Below are 20979 nucleotides of genomic sequence, written 5' to 3' on the forward strand. Positions count from 1 at the left end.
CTATGTTACCTTTGTTTATTTAGCAAATCTGACATGAGTGTGAAGTGCTAATTTAAAATGGATTTGGATTGATAGGTTCGAAGTAATCTTACTAATATGGAGCGGTTGACAATTGGGGCATTAGTAGTAATTGATGTCCATGCCAGGGATGTTGTCAGTCTGCTGAAAGATCAAGGAATATTAAATGAAACTGATTTTGAATGGTTGAGTCAGTTACGATATTACTTAGAAAATGATGTGGTAAATGTAACTTGTTTTTTAATATAATGTGGTTTTCTGCTTAGAAATGTTTGGTATTCTTGTCATTTCACAAATATACTTGTCTTGAAAAAGGCATAATTACTTGAATTGTTACTAAATTATGCCAGACTTTGTAGGTTATTGTTCGAATGGTAAATGCTTCTCGAATGTATGGCTATGAGTATTTGGGTAATAGCAATAGATTAGTGATCACTCCATTGACAGATCGTTGTTATCGGACTTTGATGGGAGCATTACATCTGAACCTTGGAGGAGCTCCTGAAGGACCAGCTGGAACAGGGAAGACAGAGACAACAAAAGATCTTGCGAAGGTTAATTGATAAGAAATTTAATACTGGAAGGTTTAAAAGATATGCTGACCTTTTTTCATATCTTTGTGTATTGTAGGCTATTGCAATGCAATGTGTTGTATTTAACTGCTCCGATGGATTGGACTATTTGGCAATGGGGAAGTTCTTCAAAGGCCTTGCTAGCTCAGGAGCTTGGGCTTGCTTTGATGAATTTAATCGCATTGACTTGGAAGTACTTTCAGTTATAGCACAGCAAATCCTGACAATACAAAGAGCAATTATGACAGGAGTGAAAACATTTCTCTTTGAAGGAACTGAGCTGAGAATCATACCTACCTGCTCAGTTTTTATTACCATGAACCCGGGATATGCTGGCAGATCAGAGCTTCCAGATAACTTAAAAGCGCTTTTCAGGCCAGTTGCTATGATGGTTCCAAACTATGCTATGATAGGGTATGTCAACTCAGCAGATAAATGTGTTTATGGAATATAAGATAGAAACTTACTCAATAGCATCCATCCTTCGATGCTTTTGGATATCAACAACTTAACTTATCGACGTTCAATTTTCATGAGTAGGCATTATTTATTCCTGTATGCATCTTTTCCCCGGCATGCTGTTCACAAATCATTGTGAGATTAGGAGAATTCAGATAATATCTGTGTTGGTGACAGATCCTCTTTTAGTGTGTAAAAATTATTTTCCATCACATGCACCTAGCTACTTTGCTATAAAAGTGTGTGCTATTAAGCTATGGGCTATAACAATATAAACATGTGAGCAAACTGTGCTAGTTATTGGCTTTAGAGTGTGATTTAGAGCTCTCTGAATGCTAGCATTTCTTTCATTATTTGGGGAAAACTTGCCACTGCCACTAATATCGTAGAAGCTCAAACCCTCTCAAAAGTTAGAAAGAATGTGCCCTTTCATTCGTACCATTGGAGTTTATAGGTTGGGAATCTCATTTCTTAACATGGTTGGATTGCCTTATGGTCTAAAGTATATCCGCACGTAACCTGAATTATACAAGGACATTCGAATACAATATTAGATGCAAGGACAGTTACTGGACTTGAATAGGAGAACCATTCATTTATTGCATAGGGTGGCATATATATTGGGTTGACATTTCAAACTTCTTATGCAGAGAAATCACCCTTTATTCATATGGTTATGGGCAAGCACGAGATATGGCTAGAAAACTTGTGGCAACTTACCGGCTTTGCAGTGAACAGTTATCTTCACAGGTTAATTTTGTGATTGACTGATCTACATATATTTTTCTTAAGAGATGTTAATAGACATGTTTTTCTCTTTACTCCTGAATGTTTATCATCACAGATTTATGTCCTTTTGTAGGATCACTATGATTATGGGATGAGAGCAGTGATAGCTGTTCTAAGAGCAGCTGGTAATTTAAAGAGAAAGTACGGTGATGAAGATGAATCAGTTTTAGTACTCAGAGCGATCAGAGATGTTAACCTTCCAAAGTTTCTCACACATGACATACCTCTTTTTGAAGGAATCATGTCAGATTTGTTTCCTGGTGTGGTATGTTCTTATCAGAAAACTTAGATTTCTATCTATCTTAGATATTCTTTGTAAGTTTTTATTAAAAATGTTTATATTACATAAAGCAGTACCAATATTTAGTAAGAGAGCTCCATCTACAGAGATCATATATTATTGTCTCTTAGGTGGTTAGCACCACTTGAGCATGGGCAACGAGATCAGAACCACAATTCTTCTTGAAAGAGGAAGATATGGCATACACAGAATCACACCCATATCTAGCAGTAACATTGATAAGCCTAGGGGTTCGATGCCATTTTCATAATGGTGCATTAGTTCACTAAGATTGTGCATTTCCTTGCATCATCAAGGCTATGAATAGGTAAGAAGCAACAAACCTAGTTATGAAAGAAGTATTTAGGAATCACAATTTCCTATATGACATTATTAGTGATCATGGGACACAATTCATCTAGAAAGAACCTCCCATCTTTGATATACTTCTAATACAAATTCTTCTTTATGGACGAGAGATTTGGGGACCAAGCCTTGATAGGGCACATTCAGATGTGTGACTAGTATTCAATGTGTTTGGGAGATCTCCCTAAGAAAGGTATTCAAGACTGGCACTTATGCCCTCAAGACTACTAGCTATGTCCATTCCAAATTCCACAACATATCTAAAATGGAAAAGTATAGAGTGACCTGAGCTTAATGAAAGATCATTGTTCAACCCCATAACATCTCTTGGTAGGAAAATGGCCGACTATAAGGCACTCTTTTTTACACACATCGTAGGATTGATTTATTATTAAGCTTACTTTAACAGATACGCATCAGTCAGGAATTTAGATAGGTAGATATGCATGCAAAACGATGGAAGAATGGACTTGCAAATTATGCCATTGGAGGGTGGAATTGGAATAACAACGTCTGCTAGTGTGCGTTTTTCATACTGCTTCCTATTCAAACAAGGCTTTGGCCCACTAGACAAAGCAATGGATAAAAGACTAATGGTTCTTGGATTTGTGCTTTCTAGAATGCCAAAGACATAAGAGAAGTTACAGAACAACAATACAACCACAACAGCTCTATGAACAAAGAAAAATAACAATTTTCATTAGCTCCATCACTCGTTCTCAAATCAAGGACTACATAAGTAGGGTTTGATCAACATGCTAAGAAAGGGGTTACTCTAAATGTCTCCAAGATACTTAACAACAAATAAAACCCATTATCATCTCCCTCACTCTGGAGATCTCTCTATCTTGGAGCAACCCATGTTGGAGATGTTTCGAAAGCAGAATTTTTGGTCTCTCTAAGTTCAAAATCTTAAGTGTAGATGAGGCAGATATATGGAAAACCCCACATAGAAAAAGAAAGAAAGATACATCAACATCTTCAGAGGCGAAAATGCCTTATAGGACCAAACAAGAGATTACATCGTAAAATGTTGTCACATATTTGAGAATAGCAAGCCAAACTAAATGTAACTAAGGAAAAACGTAAATAGAAATAGAATAAGACATGCCTAAAGAATCTTATCATGTATACATGTAAGATTCTCATATCAGATATATCATCATTTTTGTCTTCGGAAGATCTCTAGCATAGGTTCATCTAGAAGGAAATGAAAGTGGGTGCCAGACTAAGTCAGATATATTGTAATTTTTGTTTTCAAAAGATTTCTAGCTTAGGTCGATCCAGAATGGACAGGTCTCTGAAGCGAGGAAAGCACCTGCAATTGCAGGAGATAATGGCCTTTATTTGTCAATGATGAGGGTGGTGTGGTCCACGAGATCTACATGCACTACAAATTGTGATTGCATGATCTATTGTAACCCCTTTGCAATGTCCTTCAACATTTGATTGCCTTGTAGCATGAGTAATAGTGATGGGGCTAAAGAAAACTGTGATTGTTCTTTGTTGATGAACTTGTGTGGCTGTATTATTGTCCTTCAACAACTTTTCCTTGTGTCTCCTGAGTTCTAGCAAGAAAAACCCCAAACACCTTTGGTCCTCATATTCCATTACCTTGCTTAATGAGCCAAAGGCTTATTTAAAGATGCAATGGTGTCTCCCTCTTATTTGATAAAAACCACTACACTGACAAACATAATGTTCTTCAGATTCCACTCCTTGATGACACAATTGGCAAATTCTTTCTTCTAGAGGTATCCTTGCATATCTGCCTTCCTCAAATCTCTAACTGATGTAGTGAAGTTCGCAACCACCCTATGACACTGTGCAGTGCATAGGATAGATGTATGTCCATATCCCAAGTGATATTTTGGGGCTGATCCATGTTATTTTGTTTTCCAAGTTAATAATATCAGGTCAAATCATTCTATTATTTTCCACTTCGGTCATATTAGATGGGGACAATCCAAGATATATTGGAATAGGGTAGTCATTTACGCTTATGCCCTGTGACATGAACAATTGTTGCATTTGAGCATATCAACAATGAATGTCTCCATGTCTAACAAGTTGTTTTGATGACATTAGTGCCAACCTTGAGTACCTTCATTTAGGGTGCTTTCAAAGCCATTGGCTGGAGTTGACTGATCGGAATAATGCCTGTCATTCAGCTGAACTGGCATGTTTCTGAAGGGGTTCACAACTTCGGGTCACATATTAACACTTTGAGCACTATAAAACTATTGTGACAGGCAGGTTTCTGAGCTAAGAAAGCATAAAAGGAAAATCTATTGTTGCTCTGTGGATTTCCGGAAACTGTACTAAGTTCAGCAGCGATAAAAACCCTTGTATTCCAAGTAGGTACTCTCTTCATTCTCTAAGTGGTGGTGTTTAACACCAATCAAGCATAGGCAATGAGATCAGAACCACAACTGTTCTTTGGAGAGGAAGAGGTGACATACATATTATCCTACTCATATTTACAGGTAACATTTATAGGTCCTTGGTTCTCCATACAAAAGTCTGCCTGTGCTCAACTTTCACAGCTATATGCAACATTTATGTGCCCTTGAAAGACAGCTCTGTAATTTTGGTACCCATGAACTAAATTGTGCTTGTTTGACCAACTCAATTTGGGATTCTCTATTCACTTCTATGTTAATTTTCATTTATTTGTTCTTCTCAAAGATGAGACAACATTTTGAGATGTAATCTGTGTTTTGATCTTCTAGGCTATTTTGCCCTCTAAAAACGCTTTAATATATCTTTCTTTCTTGGTTTAAATGGTCAGCCATTTTATTTATGTTTCATGTATGGCTTCTTGATATATTGTTTTACATGTTCATTTGATTTCCTGAGTTTCGTTGATAGATTTTTTGAATGCTGTAATCAACCTACTGTTATTATCTAGTCTTAAACACTGACTTGTTCATTTGCAGGTTTTACCAAAACCTGATTATGAGGCTTTTATAACTGCTATAAAATCAAATTGTGAGAAACTGGGTCTGATAGCAGTTGATACATTCATCACAAAAGTTCTCGAACTTTATGAAATGATTGTTGTACGACATGGACTCATGTTAGTAGGGTATTCTTTTGGAGCAAAAACCAGTATGTATAGAGTTCTTGCAGGTGTATTGACTGATCTTTCTGCCAAGGGCCTAGAAACAAAAACAAAGTAAGTATTGGTTGCTACATTGTCTAGATGAATTACATGATGCCCTTTAATCCTTTTCCATTCACTTGCATATGCAGGTTTGATGTGCTGAACCCAAAATCAATAACAATGGGCCAGTTATATGGTCAATTTGATGCTGTGTCTCATGAATGGACAGATGGTGTGTTAGCGAGACTGTTCAGGAGTCAGGCATCAGATCCAAGTCCTGAAAGAAAGTGGCTTGTATTTGATGGTCCTGTAGATGCAATCTGGATAGAGAACATGAACACGGTAATAAATGCTTTTAATATTGTGTGAAAAAGAAGGCATTTCCTGTACTCTGGTTAATTTTGCATAACTATATATCATGTTAAAAGAAGGCATCCAACAAATGTTAAATGGTGAATATGTGTCATGTTTGATCAGGTTTTAGATGACAATAAAAAGCTTTGCCTCATGAGTGGGGAAATTATTCAAATGTCAACAACAATGAATTTGATATTTGAGGTTCAAGACCTAGCAGTTGCATCACCTGCGACTGTATCACGTTGCGGAATGGTTTATGTTGAGCCTCTAGCTATTGGCTGGCGACCTATCTTGGAATCTTGGAGTGCATCTCTTCCAGAGACATTATCAGGAAAATATTGTGATCAGATAGTGAATCTATGTGATTGGTTATTGCCACCGTGTTTGCATTGTGTTCGTAAACATTGCAAGCTCATGATGCCTATGCAGGTATGATCACATTAAAATATCTATTATCTTTGAATTATAGTAATGATCAGGATTATACCATATTAAGTCTCTTTTTTAGCAGCTGACATGAGGTCTTGTTTGTCCTTAGGAACAAAATCTAGTGCAAAGCATGCTGCGAATCATACTTTGCCTATTAAGCCCAGAGCTAACTGAAAGTATGATTATAGAAGCCTTGATTATTTTCTTTCTAGTCACTTTACATGTAATTCAGAATTTTTTGTAAATATGTTTTATATCTGAATACATTTCATTACTAAGATCATCAAGCACTTGAAATAATTTACTTCCTTCCAAAAACGTTTATGGTATAATCCACTTATTTTGGCTGTCCAGAAGTTTCCTCGGAGAAGATAGATGCAAACGTGAAAGTATCCTGGATTGACTGCATATTCCTTTTTGCTGTAGTCTGGTCTGTTGGAGCTTGTATAGATAACTCTGACAGAATCAAGTTTGATCTTCTTCTGCGAAAGCTTATTGTGAGTTAATAACAGATCTTTGCAAATTTACATTCAGTTGTATGCACATTAAGTAGGAAATATCCCTGGTATGCTGAATATTTTATTTGCTCATACTAATTCTATCTTTAATTTAGTAGTATGTACTAAGCATGCATTGGTTCAGGCCAATCAACCGCCTGAAGAATACAGAGCATACATTACTGCTCCAGCTCGTAAAGTAGCTTCTCCATTTCCAGATGGCAAATTGGTTTATGATTTTGTTTTCAAAAAGGATCGTGGCAAGTGGGGTACATGGTTGGATTTGATTGAGGATGTTGCACTACCAAGTGATGCTGAGTTTTATAAGATTCTTGTACCAACTCCTGACAGCACCAGATACTCATATCTGATAGACGCTCTAGTAATCCATGATGAACCACTTCTGCTTGTTGGACCAACAGGGACGGGTAAAAGTGTCTGTGTCAAACAGTATCTTGTGAAGCTTGATCCATCCAAGTAAACATCTTACTATGACGAGTCATCTGATTCCTTAGGATAGATTGCTGAATTGTTTTGATATTTGCACAGGTATCAGTCAGTATTCTTCAATTTCTCAGCTCAGACGAGTGCCAACCAAACTCAGGATATAATTGATGGGAAACTAGTGAAAAGAAAGCAAGGAGTGTTTGGGCCACAGAAGGGAAAAAAATCTGTTATATTTGTTGATGATTTGAGTATGCCAGCATTGGAGAAGTATGGAGCACAACCTCCTATTGAGTTGTTAAGACAATGGATGGATCACCAGGGTTGGTTAGTGTCAGCAGTCGTAAAACTGAACAGATTTAATTTTCTTTAGAACAGTACAAATTATTGATAATATTATTTGGAATGGAATCATAGGTATGATCGGGGTAACCTTCAATTTCGACAAATTGAAGACATTCAGTTTATGGCAGCGATGGCCCCACCAGGTGGTGGGAAAAATACAGTTACAAATCGATATCTCCGTCATTTCAATGTTGTTTGTATCACACCATTTTCTGATACAACCTTGTCCAGGTAGGTAATTTTCATATACAAAAACATGGTTTCTTTTACGCAGACAGTTTTCTCTATTTCCAAATTGTATTTTGTAGGATCTTCTCAACCCTTGTTGACTTCTGGATGAAGAGAGCGCACTATTCTCAAAATACCTTGAAATTAAGGATTCCTATGGTTGCTGCTACCCTTGAAATATACCAAATAGTTCAACGAGAACTCTTGCCGACACCTGAAAAATCACACTACACATTTAATCTCCGAGATCTTGGCAAGGTATATCCCTCATAAAAGGCATTAACCTTGATGATCCATTGTCTTTTACAAGTCCAAAATGGCCTATGAATTCAAATGAGGATAAGAGATTACATATGAAAATGTTGTCTTGACATTCAGAATAACAAGAAAAAACAAAACTTAATTAAATGAAATAGTAGTTAGCTAGGCATCAATTTCTGAGATTCGATTGAGTGAAATTTCTGCCTTCAAATGTTCTCCAACATGGGACAATCAAAGATGCAAAGTTCTCCGAAGTAAGAATTTGGTGCCTAGTCCGAAGTATGTACATGAAAAATCATTACGCTCAATCTATTATAACCCCTTCTAAATGTTGTTGATATTCTACACATTTAGCCCTTGATTAATTGTAGCATGAGTAATGGAGCTAAAGAAACTTTCGATGGTTCCTTGTCGATGAGCTTTTGATGTTGCATTGTTTTCCTTCTCTCCCTGTCTCTTCATTAATCCTGCAGACTGGCCTGAAACCATGCTTGAAGAGGCAATGGTGATGTTCAGATGAGGAAAATCCAAGTTATATTGGAATGGGGTAGTGTGTTTACACCAAGTTTCTACCTGCTATTTTGATAATATAAGTGCCAACTTTTAGTACCTTTGCATTGCAATCTCCCAAATATGTTGGATATTGATCCATGATCTGTTGGAATGGGGTAGTTATGTCACCAACTTTCTATACCCCAAAGAGAAGAAAGAAAAAGAAAAAAGATATATTAACGTCTTTTAAGAGACCAAAAACGCCTATTAGACCAAACAAGAGATTATTTGCGGTCAAGATGTCTTTGCGGTCCCTCTAGAGAGTAAGAATTCAACATGATGGCATGAGCACATATAGAAAGGAACAAGAAAGAAGAAACTAAATTATTTGTTCGGAATTCTGCCGAGTGTGGTTCTAATTGCAATACATACTAGAATGTCCTGTGTTATTTTATCTCTACATAATTCATCCGTGTATTATTTTATTGCCAAAACATTCATTTCAATTGCATTGATATAATCGTGACTCAGTATCTTAGGCCCTTTTGTGTACAAATATAAAGTGTTACTGTAACAAATTTCCAGTCCAGTTGAATTGTTTTCAGGCTACCTCAAACCGTGTTACTTGTTTAAATGGATATTTTAAAATAGGCTTCCTATGGAATGTAATTCAACATTTCTGATTTATTCCTTCAATTCATCAAACTTAATTTTACATTTTATATTGCTTTTAGGTCTTCCTGGGATTGCAGTTTGCACCAGCAGAGATAGACAACCAATATAAAATAATTCGTTTATGGGTGCATGAGTGCCTCCGAGTTTTTTACGATCGACTAATAAATGAAAAAGATCGAATATGGTTGTGTGATGTCATTGCTGAAATGCTAGAAAAGCATTTCAAAGAAAGGTTTGGCAAAGTTTTTGCAGGGTTTTCACATTCCGAGATAAAAAAAGGGGATACAAGTCCAAGCATTTTAAAGTATCTTGTTGCTGGAGACTTTATGATTCCTGGAGCAGACCCTGCACAGGTAATATCTTGCATAAAATAATGTAAATATAGGATAAATTTTCTGCAAGACTTCCTTACCAGTGTGACCTTGATTATTTGTACAAATACACTGCTGTTTTATCATGGTCACATAAATAAACGATGTTAATATAAATTTCAATTGAAATTTTCTATAAATGTCTTTTGTCCCAGCATAGGGCATATAACAGGATAGGTTTGTAGAGACCTTCAGTCTCAATTATTTTCAAAAACATGCAATTAATTTTGGTGTATTCAAATTCAAAAATGGTTCCTGTCGCATGGCATATGTAAAATACAATATCTCCACTTCAATATAGTTTGGATTTTCCACACTTGAACATATCTAAAGTAGAACAAAAATAGTGTGGCCTGAGCTGATTTCATTAAATTGGATGATGGAAGATCCTGGATCAACCCCACAACATCTCTTGATAGGAAAAATCACTCTTTTTTACACGTTGCGGGATTGATGTATTATGAAGTCTTCTTAGGCAGATACACATGTTGAGAATCAAGCTCAACTCGTGTGAACATGTGCTTATGAAGAGAAGCACAATGTGTGAAAAATTGCATGAGCACACTTTATTGTAATCCGTGTAGTGTCAAGTGTAAATGTGGTCAAAGAATATCACATATTCTTGAGATAGAATCGTACTCGAGTGGATATCTTAATTAGATTCCACCAACACATTTAATGTGGCAGTCCCTTGAGAACTTGTATATAGAACTCCTTTGGTCAATTGTGTGTAGATGATGATCTTTAGTTGAAGAAACCAAGAGGAAAGCTCTTGCGTTGCAGGTACAAGTGGTTGGTTGGGCAGAAAAAGGAAGCCCACAAGAAGATGCCAAGAATCTCAGAACAAAGACCACTATGTTTTCAGTGTTGTTTTTTATATGAAATAAGAGATAGATACCGTTGCCTATTTGAACAAGGCATTGCTAAACGTAATACAACAATTAATGGTGTTTGGGAATGTTCTTGCTAGAACTCAAGAGACATAGAAAGAAAGAAAGAAGAAAGATATATTAACGTCTTTTAAGAGACCAAAATGGCCTATAAGACCAAACAAGAGATTACATCTGAAGTGTTGTCTCGTCTTTGAGAACAACAAATCAAAATAGAATAAGTAGTACTCAGTAAATATAAAAGTAAATAAGATAAAAATAGACGAGGGAATCTGGTTTTCGGTACATGTGAGCTTCTCAAGTTAGACATATTGCAACATTTGTCTTCGAAAGATCTCTAGCATAGGTAAATCCAGAAAGAAAGAAAGATATATTAATGTCTTTTAAGAAGCCAAAATGGCCTATAACACCAAACAAGAGATTACATCTTAAGTCTTGTCTCATCTTTGAGAACAACAAATAAAAATAAAAATTCCTCAGTAGATATAAAAGTAAATAAAATAAAAACAGACGAGAAAATCTGGTTATCAGCACATGTGAGATTCTCAAGTTAGATATATTGGAACTTTTGTCTTTAAAAGACCTCTAGGATAGTTCAATCCAAAATGGAAAGGTCTCCGAAGCAAGGGAAGGACCTGCGATGGTAGGAGATAATGGTCTTTATCTGTCGATGACAATGGTGCTGAGGTCGTCGTCCATGGGGCCGGGCCTACGTGCACGACAAATTGCTATTGCTCGATCAATTGTAACCCCTTTGTTATGTCCTAGTTGGGAGCCCATTTGCGTATCCCTTGATTGACTTGTAGCATTAGTAGGAGTGATAGGGCTAAATAAAGATGTGATTGTTCTTTATGGATGAGCTTGTGTGGCTGTATTCTTCAACAACTTTTCGCTATTGCTCTTGAGTTCTAGCAAGAAAAGTCCTAGGCACCGTTGGTCCCCATATTCCATTACCTTGCATAGCGCGCCAAAGCCTTGTTTAAAGAGGCAATGGTATCTCCTTCTGATTTCATAAATAACACTACATTGATAAACATATTGTTCTTCAGATTCCACTCCTTGATGACACAATTGGCAAATTCTTTCTTCTAGACCTCATTCTGTAACTGATGTGATGAAGTTCTTAGCTGCCCTATCACACTGCGCAGCGCATAGGATAGATGTATGTCCATATAAGGTGGCCTGATGATGAATCCATCCTCCGATGTGTGTAAGAAGTGTGTCTTATAGTGGGTCATCTTCTTACCAAGGGATATTTTGGGGCTGATCCATGTTATCTTGTTTTCCAAGCTAATAATATCAGTTCGGATCACTCTATTCTTTTCCACTTTGGTCATATTTAGATGGGGAGAGTCCAAGCTATATTGGAATGGGGGTAGTGCATTTATGCTCATGCCATGTGACTCGAACCATTGTTGCGTTTCAGCATAAAATGTCACATCAATTAAAAAATTTCGATATGGAGGTGTGCTTCCAAATCTATGTCTATCGGGGGGTAGAATTTGAAGAACAATATGTATAAGTAGAAAATGTCAAGTTCTTAGATATCTAGATTCTTTAGAATCCTATTTTAGTTATTTGGATTTTTCGTTCATTCTCAAAGACATTTTAAGATGTAATCTCTTGTTTAATCTTGTTTAATCACATGTGCCAAAAACCAGATTCCCTCATTTCTTTTCTTTTGATGTTATTTACTTTTATATTTACTGTGTAATATTTATTTTATTTTGATTTGTTCTCAAAGACGAGACAACACTTAAGATGTAATCTCTTATTTGGTCTTATAGGCCATTTTGGCCTCTTAAAAGACGTTAATATATCTTTCTTTCTTTCTTTCTATCATCCAATGTATTTTGAAATTTATATTTTTTTCCATTTCAGTATGATGAAATTACAGATGAGGAGGGGTTGATGAAAATTATTCAAAACTATCTGGAAGATTACAATGCAGTTACAAGCAAACAAATGAACCTTGTTTTGTTTCAATTTGCTGTCCATCATATATCACGGATATGCAGAGTAATAAAACAGCCAGGTGGAAATGCATTGCTTGTTGGTGTTGGTGGGAGTGGAAGGCAGAGCTTAGCTAGGCTTGCTGCCTTTATTCAAGGTTTTGAGGTTTTTCAAGTGAGTAAATGTTCAATTAAAGTTCTTGCAGTTTTTTTAAATATACATGTTTGCAAATGTCATTTATTGATAATAACAGGTAGAAATAGCAAAGAACTATAGCATGTCAGAATGGAGAGAAGATCTTGGAAAGATGTTACGAAAGGCTGGTGAATTGGATAAACCGACTATGTTTCTATTCGCAGACACACAAATTAAGCTAGAAGGCTTCGTTGAGGATATCAACTCTCTTCTAAACACAGGAGAGGTATCCTTTCTACAATAAATGAAAGGGAAATAGAAGGAACACTCATTTCTATGAAGTATTTCATGTGTGTGTATAGATTTTTACTATGCCTATTTTCATTAACCTCTTCTAGTCTATACTTCTATGGTGTGTGCGCGTTTTAATAATACTATAGTCATTTGTTTTTTGCAGTTCTGCCAAAACTCTTGAACAACTAGCTAACATTGATGTCACATCATGTTATTTTGAATTTAGGTTCCAAACCTTTTTGATTCAGCTGATATAGTAGCAATCTGTGAAACTGTTCGCCCCCGGGCAAAAAAAGTCAAAAGAGATGGATCACATGCTGATTTGTATGGTTATTTTGTGGATGAATGCAGTAAAAACCTTAGAATTGCACTGGTATTTCTCCATGATTTATTAGAGTTGCAGAACTCTGCATATCATAATGCTTTCTTGTTGAACACATTTGTTTCACTAAATGCAGGCATTTAGTCCAGTTGGGGATGCATTTCGGGACCGTCTAAGGAAATTCCCATCCTTGGTTAATTGCTGCACTATCGATTGGTTTAGTAGCTGGCCTGTTGAGGTGCCCTTGTTTGCCTGCAAAACAAACATTCCTTTTGTTGTGTACTTTATTTTACTTGTTCTCATTTGATAACTATTTTTATTAGGCATTAAAATCTGTTGCAACTCGTTTCTTGGCGGATGTCAATGTAGACCAGAAGTTGATACCCAATATTGTCGATATATCAGTCTACTTTCATATGTCTATTCAGGTTCATATCTTGGAATCATATCTTGATTAATAGTCTAGTATTCTTAAACGGAAATGTTACTACTGTTCTAGAATTAGCTCATTCCAATAGGTTTGGTATATTTGATAACATCTAAGTATTCTTAAAAGGAAAGGAAAAGAAATTTCTTGTTAGAGCTTGGTTTCCAAAACAAAAAACTCAAATGAGGTGCCAGGATAATGCACAAACCTTCAATATTTCATGTTGGATGCAGTGATCAAGACCGTGTCATACAACTACATATTCTAGTGATAAGTTAGTGCATCACTGTCCTTAGAATAAGATAGCGATGTCATTGAAGAGTAGAAATATGAGAAACATGATGTCGAATCTTGTGCCTAGATCTAACCCATATGCTCATCATACAGACCTTTAGGAAGCTCCACATGTGAATGCTATTTCTCTAGAAAGAAGAAAGAATGAAAGAATGATACAATAATGTTTTGAAAAGTCCAGAATGGCCTATGAAACCTGTTAAACCGAACTGTTTGCTTTGAATCATCAACGTGAGTAACAAAAGAAAAGTCTCTAGACCTGCCCTAACAGCAATTACTGTACAGAGGGCATGTGATATGTGTCTCCATATACTTGAAACCATCTGGGAACATATGTAAGAATAGGAACTTGTAATAGGCCATGTTCGTCCTAGTTATAAAGAAAATCCATAAATGTGGGCCTCAGTTAATGAGTGCGAAAAGAGTGAAGATATAAATGAATATATTTCTGTACAATTATACTGATATACCCCCACATTGATTTCTCATACCTGACTCTCTCAGTAACCTTGGTGGGATCCTTTCCATAGTATCTTCTATCACTAGGGGCACCTTCTCTTTTTTAGCCAGTAGAAAGTTTTTTATTCCTGAGTTAAGCCACATGAGGAATCTAAAGGATTTATGGCACAGTTGATGTAAGCCTGTTTTCTAAAAGCATGTGACTATACTAATTTGTAACAAAAGGGTTGTGATCTTTATGTGTTGCCACTAATTCTACTTTCAAACGACTGCTATTAAGGTAGCCTTGCGGGTGTATAAAATTTGCCATATGTAGGATCTAGCAGTGCAGTACTTCAATACTATGCGTCGCTATTGCTATGTTACACCAACAAGCTTCCTTGAGCTCATCGCAGCATACACAACATTGCTTGAAAAGAAACAGGTTGAAGTACTTGGCCAAAAACAAAGGTTTGCTCCTGTTAATTGAGTGAACTTTGTACACCTTAAATCTATTTTGTTAACTTTCATTTTTATATCACATATTTTATTTTATTTTGGACCCATTTTCATTCTGACTATTTTTATGTTATTATTTAAGTAGTCCTTAGCCTCTTAACTATAAGCTTTCCTTGAGGTGTGGAAATAGCCTTTCATTTATCCTCATATTGTCAGTATTGATTTTCCTCATTTCAGTAGAAGAGTTAAATCATTGTGTTTATCGGATTATCTCCCTTTGGTTATCAATCGTTAGGATAGTTGTCATGCTCTTCAGAAAGCAGACATATCCACAACACAATACAAAAGATATCACGATTTGGTATAGGAGAAAATCTGAAATTAACTCGAATGGGGATGCACTGTTTTTCTTGTGTTTTTCATGAGATAATAGTGAGCTTGTGATCAATACTTGGGATGGTTGTCATGCTCTTCAGAAAGCAACATGTCCACAACCCAGTACAAGTAGAAAATCTGAAATAACTTGAATGCGGCTATACTGTTATCCTTGTGTTTTTTCATCCTTGTAATCTTTTAGAAGTTTCTATATTAATTTTCTTGTGAATATAGATATGAGACAGGCTTGCTTAAGCTTGAAAATTCGTCAAAAGAAGTAACGATAATGCAAGAAGACCTTGCGAAACTTCAACCAAAGCTGGTTCAGTCAACAAATGAAGTGAATGAACTTCTCAAGGTAGGCAATCGAATGAAGGAAGAATAAATTTATTTTACCCATTTATACAGAATAAATTGATAGAATAATAACTTGTGGAAGTATTCATTAATAACTTAAGATGAGATATTCCTTTTCTGTCAACTAACTTGTCATTTACCCTAGATACAAGCTAGTTCTCGATAGTACTTATCTTGAAGTAAATTGCACATACTTCAAGACTAAGTACATCTTAACCTGCCAATTGAGAATTTTCTTCTAGCACAATTGGAGTAAAGCAAGGATGCCCACTATCACCCACTCTCTTCGGTCTCTGTATAGATGAGGTATGACATTACATAGAGAGATTTGAGGGTTCGGGAGCACACCTAGCAGGTATAGCTATACAAATATTACTATACCCTGATGATGATGTGCTGATTTCTGACTCTCCTGAGAGACTACAAAGACATCTAAATACCTAAAAACTATTTTGTACGGACAAAGGTTTGTCAATAAACATGGATAAAACTATAGTGATGGTGTTTAACACCACTCAAGCATTGGCAACAAGATCAGAACCAGAATTCTTCTTGGGAGAGGAAAAGGTGGAATACACACGCTGCTACACATACCTAGATGTAACATTTACAGGGCCTAACTTTCTCGTGGATATGCAGCCCTTGGTGCGTTTGAGAGACAATGTGCATATTTGCAGTTCTAAGAGCCACGAACTAACCTGTGCTTATTTGAGACACTTGTCCCACCAACTCTTCTCTATGGGGTAGAAATGTGGGGACCGAGTCTTAACAACGCAAATCATTGGAAAGATTTAGAGAGACCACTAGTGTCAATGATTGCCCGCATGATAAGGAGCAAAGCATCAATGTCCCATGATATAATCCGGGCTGATATGGGAGCAACACCTATAATCACCAAGGCATTGTTCCAATCAGTGACATGTATCCAACGTCTTTGGGAGCTCCCTAAACGAAGGTACCCAAGGTTGGCTCTTATGTCATGAAGACAACTGGCTGAAAATGGAGACATTCATTGTTGGTATGCTGAAATGCCGCAATGGTTCGAGTCACATGGCATGAGTATAAATGCACTACCCCTGTTCCAATATAGCTAGGACTCTCCCCATTTAAATATGACCAAAGTGTGATCCGAACTTATATTATTAACTTGGAAACAAGATAACATGGATCAGCCCCAAAATATCACTTGGTACGAAGATGGCCCACTATAAGACACACTTCTTACACACATCAGATGATGGATTCATCATCAGGCCACCTTATATGGACATACATCTATCCTGTGCGCTACACAGTGTGATAGGCCAGTTGCGAACTTCATCACCACAATTAGAGATTGAGGTAGGCAAATATACACGAATACCTCTAGAAGGAAGAATTTGCCAATTATTTCATCAAGGAGTGGAATCCGAAGAACACTATGTTTGTCATTGTAGTGTCTTTTATGAAATCAGAGGGAGATACCATTGCCTCTTTAAACAAGGGTTTGGCCCACTACTCAAGGTAATGGAATAGCAGTGCCTAGGACTTTTCTTGCTAGAACTCAAGAGACATAGGGAAAAGTTGTTGAAGGACAATAATACAGCCACACAAGCTCATCCATAAAGGAAAATCACAACTTTCTTTAGCCCATCACTCCTAATGCTACGAGTCAATCAAGGGATACACAAATGGCCTCCCGACCAGGACATAACAAAGGGGTTACAATTGATCGGGCAATAGCAATTTGTCATGCCTGAAGACCCTGGCCCCATGGACCACAAACTCAGCACCCTTGTCATCGTAGGTGCTTCTGTCACTTTCGAAACCTCTCCACTCTGGAACGACCTATGCTAGAGATCTTTTGAAGACAAAAGTTACAATATACCTAACTTGAAAATCTCACATGTAGCGAAAACCAGATTCCCTCATCTCTTGTTATCTTATTTACTATTATATTTACTGAGTAATATTTATTTTATTTTGATTTGTTGATTTGTTGTTCTCTAAGATGAGACAACAGTTAAGATGCAATCTCTTGTTTGGTCTTATAGGCCATTTGGCCTCTTAAAAGACATTAATATATCTTTCTTTCTTTTTGAATACATTCTTTCCTACTTCATGACACCTCATCGACCCATATGGTCGAGTTGCACAATAGCAACTCCTCATTTTGTGTGCTATCACAACATGTGTACTCTAAGAATACATGTTGGGATAAACTAACAAGTTTGGGTTAATCATTGATTATATCTAACACCCCCCCTCCATAGTCAACCCCAATGAGTTAAGTTGGAATTGTGCCAACTCTGTAGCTGTTCTGCTCCAAGCGCCTTTGCGAAGATTTCTGCAACATTCTTTGATGTTGGAGAGTACTCAAGCTCCCGGACATAGTGCTACTAAATCTCCATGTGTTTAGTATGTGCATGAAACACCGGATTCCGTATAATGGGCATGCAACTCTGATTGTCACACCTCTGTACCGTAGCCTTCCCCATCTGAACCGTCACATCCATAATTATTCTTCTGAGCCAGGATCCCTCACCAGCCGCTTTGAATTCTGCCCATGTCAAAGATAATGCCACCATTGGTTGCTTTTAACTGTTGCACAAAACAGTGCTGAAACCCATTGAAAAACAATATCTAGAAACAGATTTTCTGGAATCAGTATTTGTAGTCTCATTCAAAAGAAATGAGGCTATAAAATCTAGCAAGAGTGACTAAGGTCATGAGTTTGGATCCCATGAGAACTGATTTCCTTATAGTTTCGTTTGAAAGAAATGAGAATAACCAAGCTTTTAAATTTTTTGAGTTTTTTGGGGAAGTTGTTATGGTACAACCTGTACAACCATTCAGGAAGAATGAATCAATAATTGGTTCAAGAGTAAAGTGTGATTAACATTTCTCATGGTTTTACTCTATTTGGTTATTAGTGGTAGGATCTAATGTTTGAGTTTTCACAGGTCATAGATGAAGAAACAGCTGCAGCAAATAAAGTTCGTGAAGTTGTTTTAGTGGAGGAGGCAGCAGCATCTGTGAAGGCAGAAGCTGCAAAGTCCATCAAAGAGGAGACTGAAGCAGAACTGGAGGAAGCTTTGCCCATGTTGTTGGCAGCTTTAAAGGTTTTGGCCTCTCTACAGAGACTTATTTAAGTTTGTTTTGTACTTCTAATTTTCAGATTCTCTTAAAACAATCTGGCCTCAATGTAAAATACTAGGCCCTAGATACTCTCACCAAAGCAGACATATCAGAGCTTAAAGGAATGAAGAGTCCACCTGGACCAGTCAAATTAGTTATTGAAGCTGTATGCATAATGAAGGGCATTAAGCCTACACGTATGAAGGATCCATCAGGGAGTGGGAAGGTACCATGACTTTGGAAGTTCAATCAGATTAAATTAGTAATCAGCCAATGTATCATATAGATATCTATAATTTCATGTCACTCATATTATTGCTATTAATATTAGATGGTAGATGATTATTGGGAAAGCAGCAAAAAGATGTTGGCTGATGCAGAATTCCTGAAGAGTCTTCGCGAATTCGATAAGGACAATATACCAGCAGCCACCATTCAAAAAATCAAACCGTATTGTCTTGGTTCTTGTCCTTTAATGTCACTTGATTGTCTCATAATTTTAGGTTATATCTCTTTATTATCTTTAGTTCTAGAGACCTCATTTTATTTAGAAAGAAAGAACGATCTACAAGACCTAACAAATATTTCGATTGTTTATGTTGACGAAAAAATAATTGGTTTTAAATCTCGCTTCTTGAATCCTATCTTGCATATATTTAGTCATGAACAGCCAAACAAATCAGGTTTGGTTCCTGATCAACAGAACTCTAATTGTTACCCTCTGAAGAAAGAAAGATATATTAACGTCTTTTAAGAGGCCAAAATGGCCTATAAGACCAAACAAGAGATTACATCTTAAGTGTTGTCTCGTCTTAGAGAACAACAAATCAAAATAAAATAAGTATTACTCAGTAAATATAAAATTAAATAAGATAAAAAGAGACGAGAAAATCTGGTTTTCGGCACATGTGAGATTCTCAAGTTAGATATGTTGTAACTTTTGTCTTCGAAAGATCACTAGCATAGGCCGATCCAAAATGGAGAGGTCTCCGAAGCAAGTGAAGCACCCGCGATGGCGGGACATAATGGCTTTTATCTGTCGATGACAAGGATGCTGAGGTCGTGGTCCATGGGGCCGGGGCCTACGTGCACGACAAATTGCTATTGCTCGATCAATTGTAACCCGTTCATTATGTCTTGGTCAGGAGCCCATTTGTATATCCCTTGATTGACTTGTAGCATTAGGAGTGATGGGGTTAAAGAAAGTTGTGATTATTCTTTGTGGATGAGCTTGTATGGTTGTATTCTTTAACAACTTTTCCCGATGTCTCTTGAGCTCTAGCAAGAAAAGTCCTAGGCACCGTTGGTCCTCATATTCCATTACCTTGCATAGCGGGCCAAAGCCTTGTTTAAAGAGGTAATGGTATCTCCCTCTGATTTCATAAAAGACACTACAGTGACAAACATACTGTTCTTCGGATTCCACTCCTTAATGACACAATTGGCAAATTCTTTCTTCTAGAGGTATTCGTGTATATCTGCTTACCTCAATCTGTAATTGATGTGATGAAGTTCGCAACTACCCTATCACACTGCACAATGCATAGGATAGATATATGTCCATATAAGGTGGCCTGATGATGAATCCATCCTCCAATGTGTGTAAGAAATGTGTCTTATGGTGGGCCATCTTCTTACCAAGTGATATTTTGGGGCTGATCCATGTTATCTTGTTTTCCAATAATATTAGTTTGGATCACTCTATTCTTTTCCACTTTGGTCATATTTAGATGGGCACAGTTCAAGCTATATTGGAATGGGGGTAGTGCATCTATACTCATGCCATGTGACTCGAACCATTGCGGCATTTCAGCATACCAACAATGAATGTCTCTATTTTTAGCCAGTTGTCTTGACGACATAAGTGCCAACCTTGGGTACCTTCGTTTAGGGAGCTCCCAAAGACGTTGGATAAATGTCATTGATTGGATAAAGAAAGATACATTAACGTCTTTTAAGATGTCAAAATGGCCGATAAGACCAAACAAGAGATTACATCGCAAGTGTTGCCTCTCATTTCTTGATTTACAGAGTAATATTATCTTATTTTGATTTGTTGTTCTCAAAGACGAGACAACACTTAAGATGTAATCTCTGGTCTTATAGGCCATTTTGGCCTCTTAAAAGACGTTAATATATCTTTCTTTCTTTGAGAACAAATCTAAATAAATAAATAGTACTAAGTAAAAAAAGTAAATAAGATAAATAGAGACTAAAGAATCTATTGCA

At 36.7% G+C, this 20979-nt stretch overlaps 1 protein-coding gene across 3 annotated transcripts in view; it reads left to right on the forward strand.

The window, feature by feature from the left end:
- Positions 1-20979, forward strand: part of LOC147864341 (uncharacterized) — a 50018-nt gene that overhangs the window by 17002 nt on the left and 12037 nt on the right. For all 3 annotated transcript variants that reach the window (XR_015529840.1, XM_087320100.1, XM_087320101.1), the window contains exons 20-44: positions 76-240; positions 378-572; positions 649-1004; positions 1700-1799; positions 1912-2103; positions 5424-5662; positions 5740-5932; positions 6068-6376; positions 6486-6552; positions 6731-6873; positions 7019-7350; positions 7423-7644; positions 7735-7893; positions 7971-8148; positions 9378-9671; positions 12461-12706; positions 12786-12953; positions 13188-13334; positions 13420-13521; positions 13607-13711; positions 14780-14913; positions 15511-15634; positions 18576-18734; positions 18830-18976; positions 19082-19200. Coding sequence is in view for 2 of the 3 variants with exons in the window: in XM_087320100.1 (XP_087176226.1) it covers positions 76-240; positions 378-572; positions 649-1004; positions 1700-1799; positions 1912-2103; positions 5424-5662; positions 5740-5932; positions 6068-6376; positions 6486-6552; positions 6731-6873; positions 7019-7350; positions 7423-7644; positions 7735-7893; positions 7971-8148; positions 9378-9671; positions 12461-12706; positions 12786-12953; positions 13188-13334; positions 13420-13521; positions 13607-13711; positions 14780-14913; positions 15511-15634; positions 18576-18734; positions 18830-18976; positions 19082-19200 (4595 nt within the window). In the remaining variant the exon portion in view is untranslated. The remainder of the gene's footprint in view (positions 1-75; positions 241-377; positions 573-648; positions 1005-1699; positions 1800-1911; positions 2104-5423; positions 5663-5739; positions 5933-6067; positions 6377-6485; positions 6553-6730; positions 6874-7018; positions 7351-7422; positions 7645-7734; positions 7894-7970; positions 8149-9377; positions 9672-12460; positions 12707-12785; positions 12954-13187; positions 13335-13419; positions 13522-13606; positions 13712-14779; positions 14914-15510; positions 15635-18575; positions 18735-18829; positions 18977-19081; positions 19201-20979) is intronic.

This window comes from Azolla caroliniana, unplaced genomic scaffold (assembly GCF_043228905.1).
Source record: "Azolla caroliniana isolate FFs.n. ecotype wild unplaced genomic scaffold, voAzoCaro1.0.p SCAF_5, whole genome shotgun sequence".
NCBI classification, from domain to species: domain Eukaryota; kingdom Viridiplantae; phylum Streptophyta; class Polypodiopsida; order Salviniales; family Salviniaceae; genus Azolla; species Azolla caroliniana.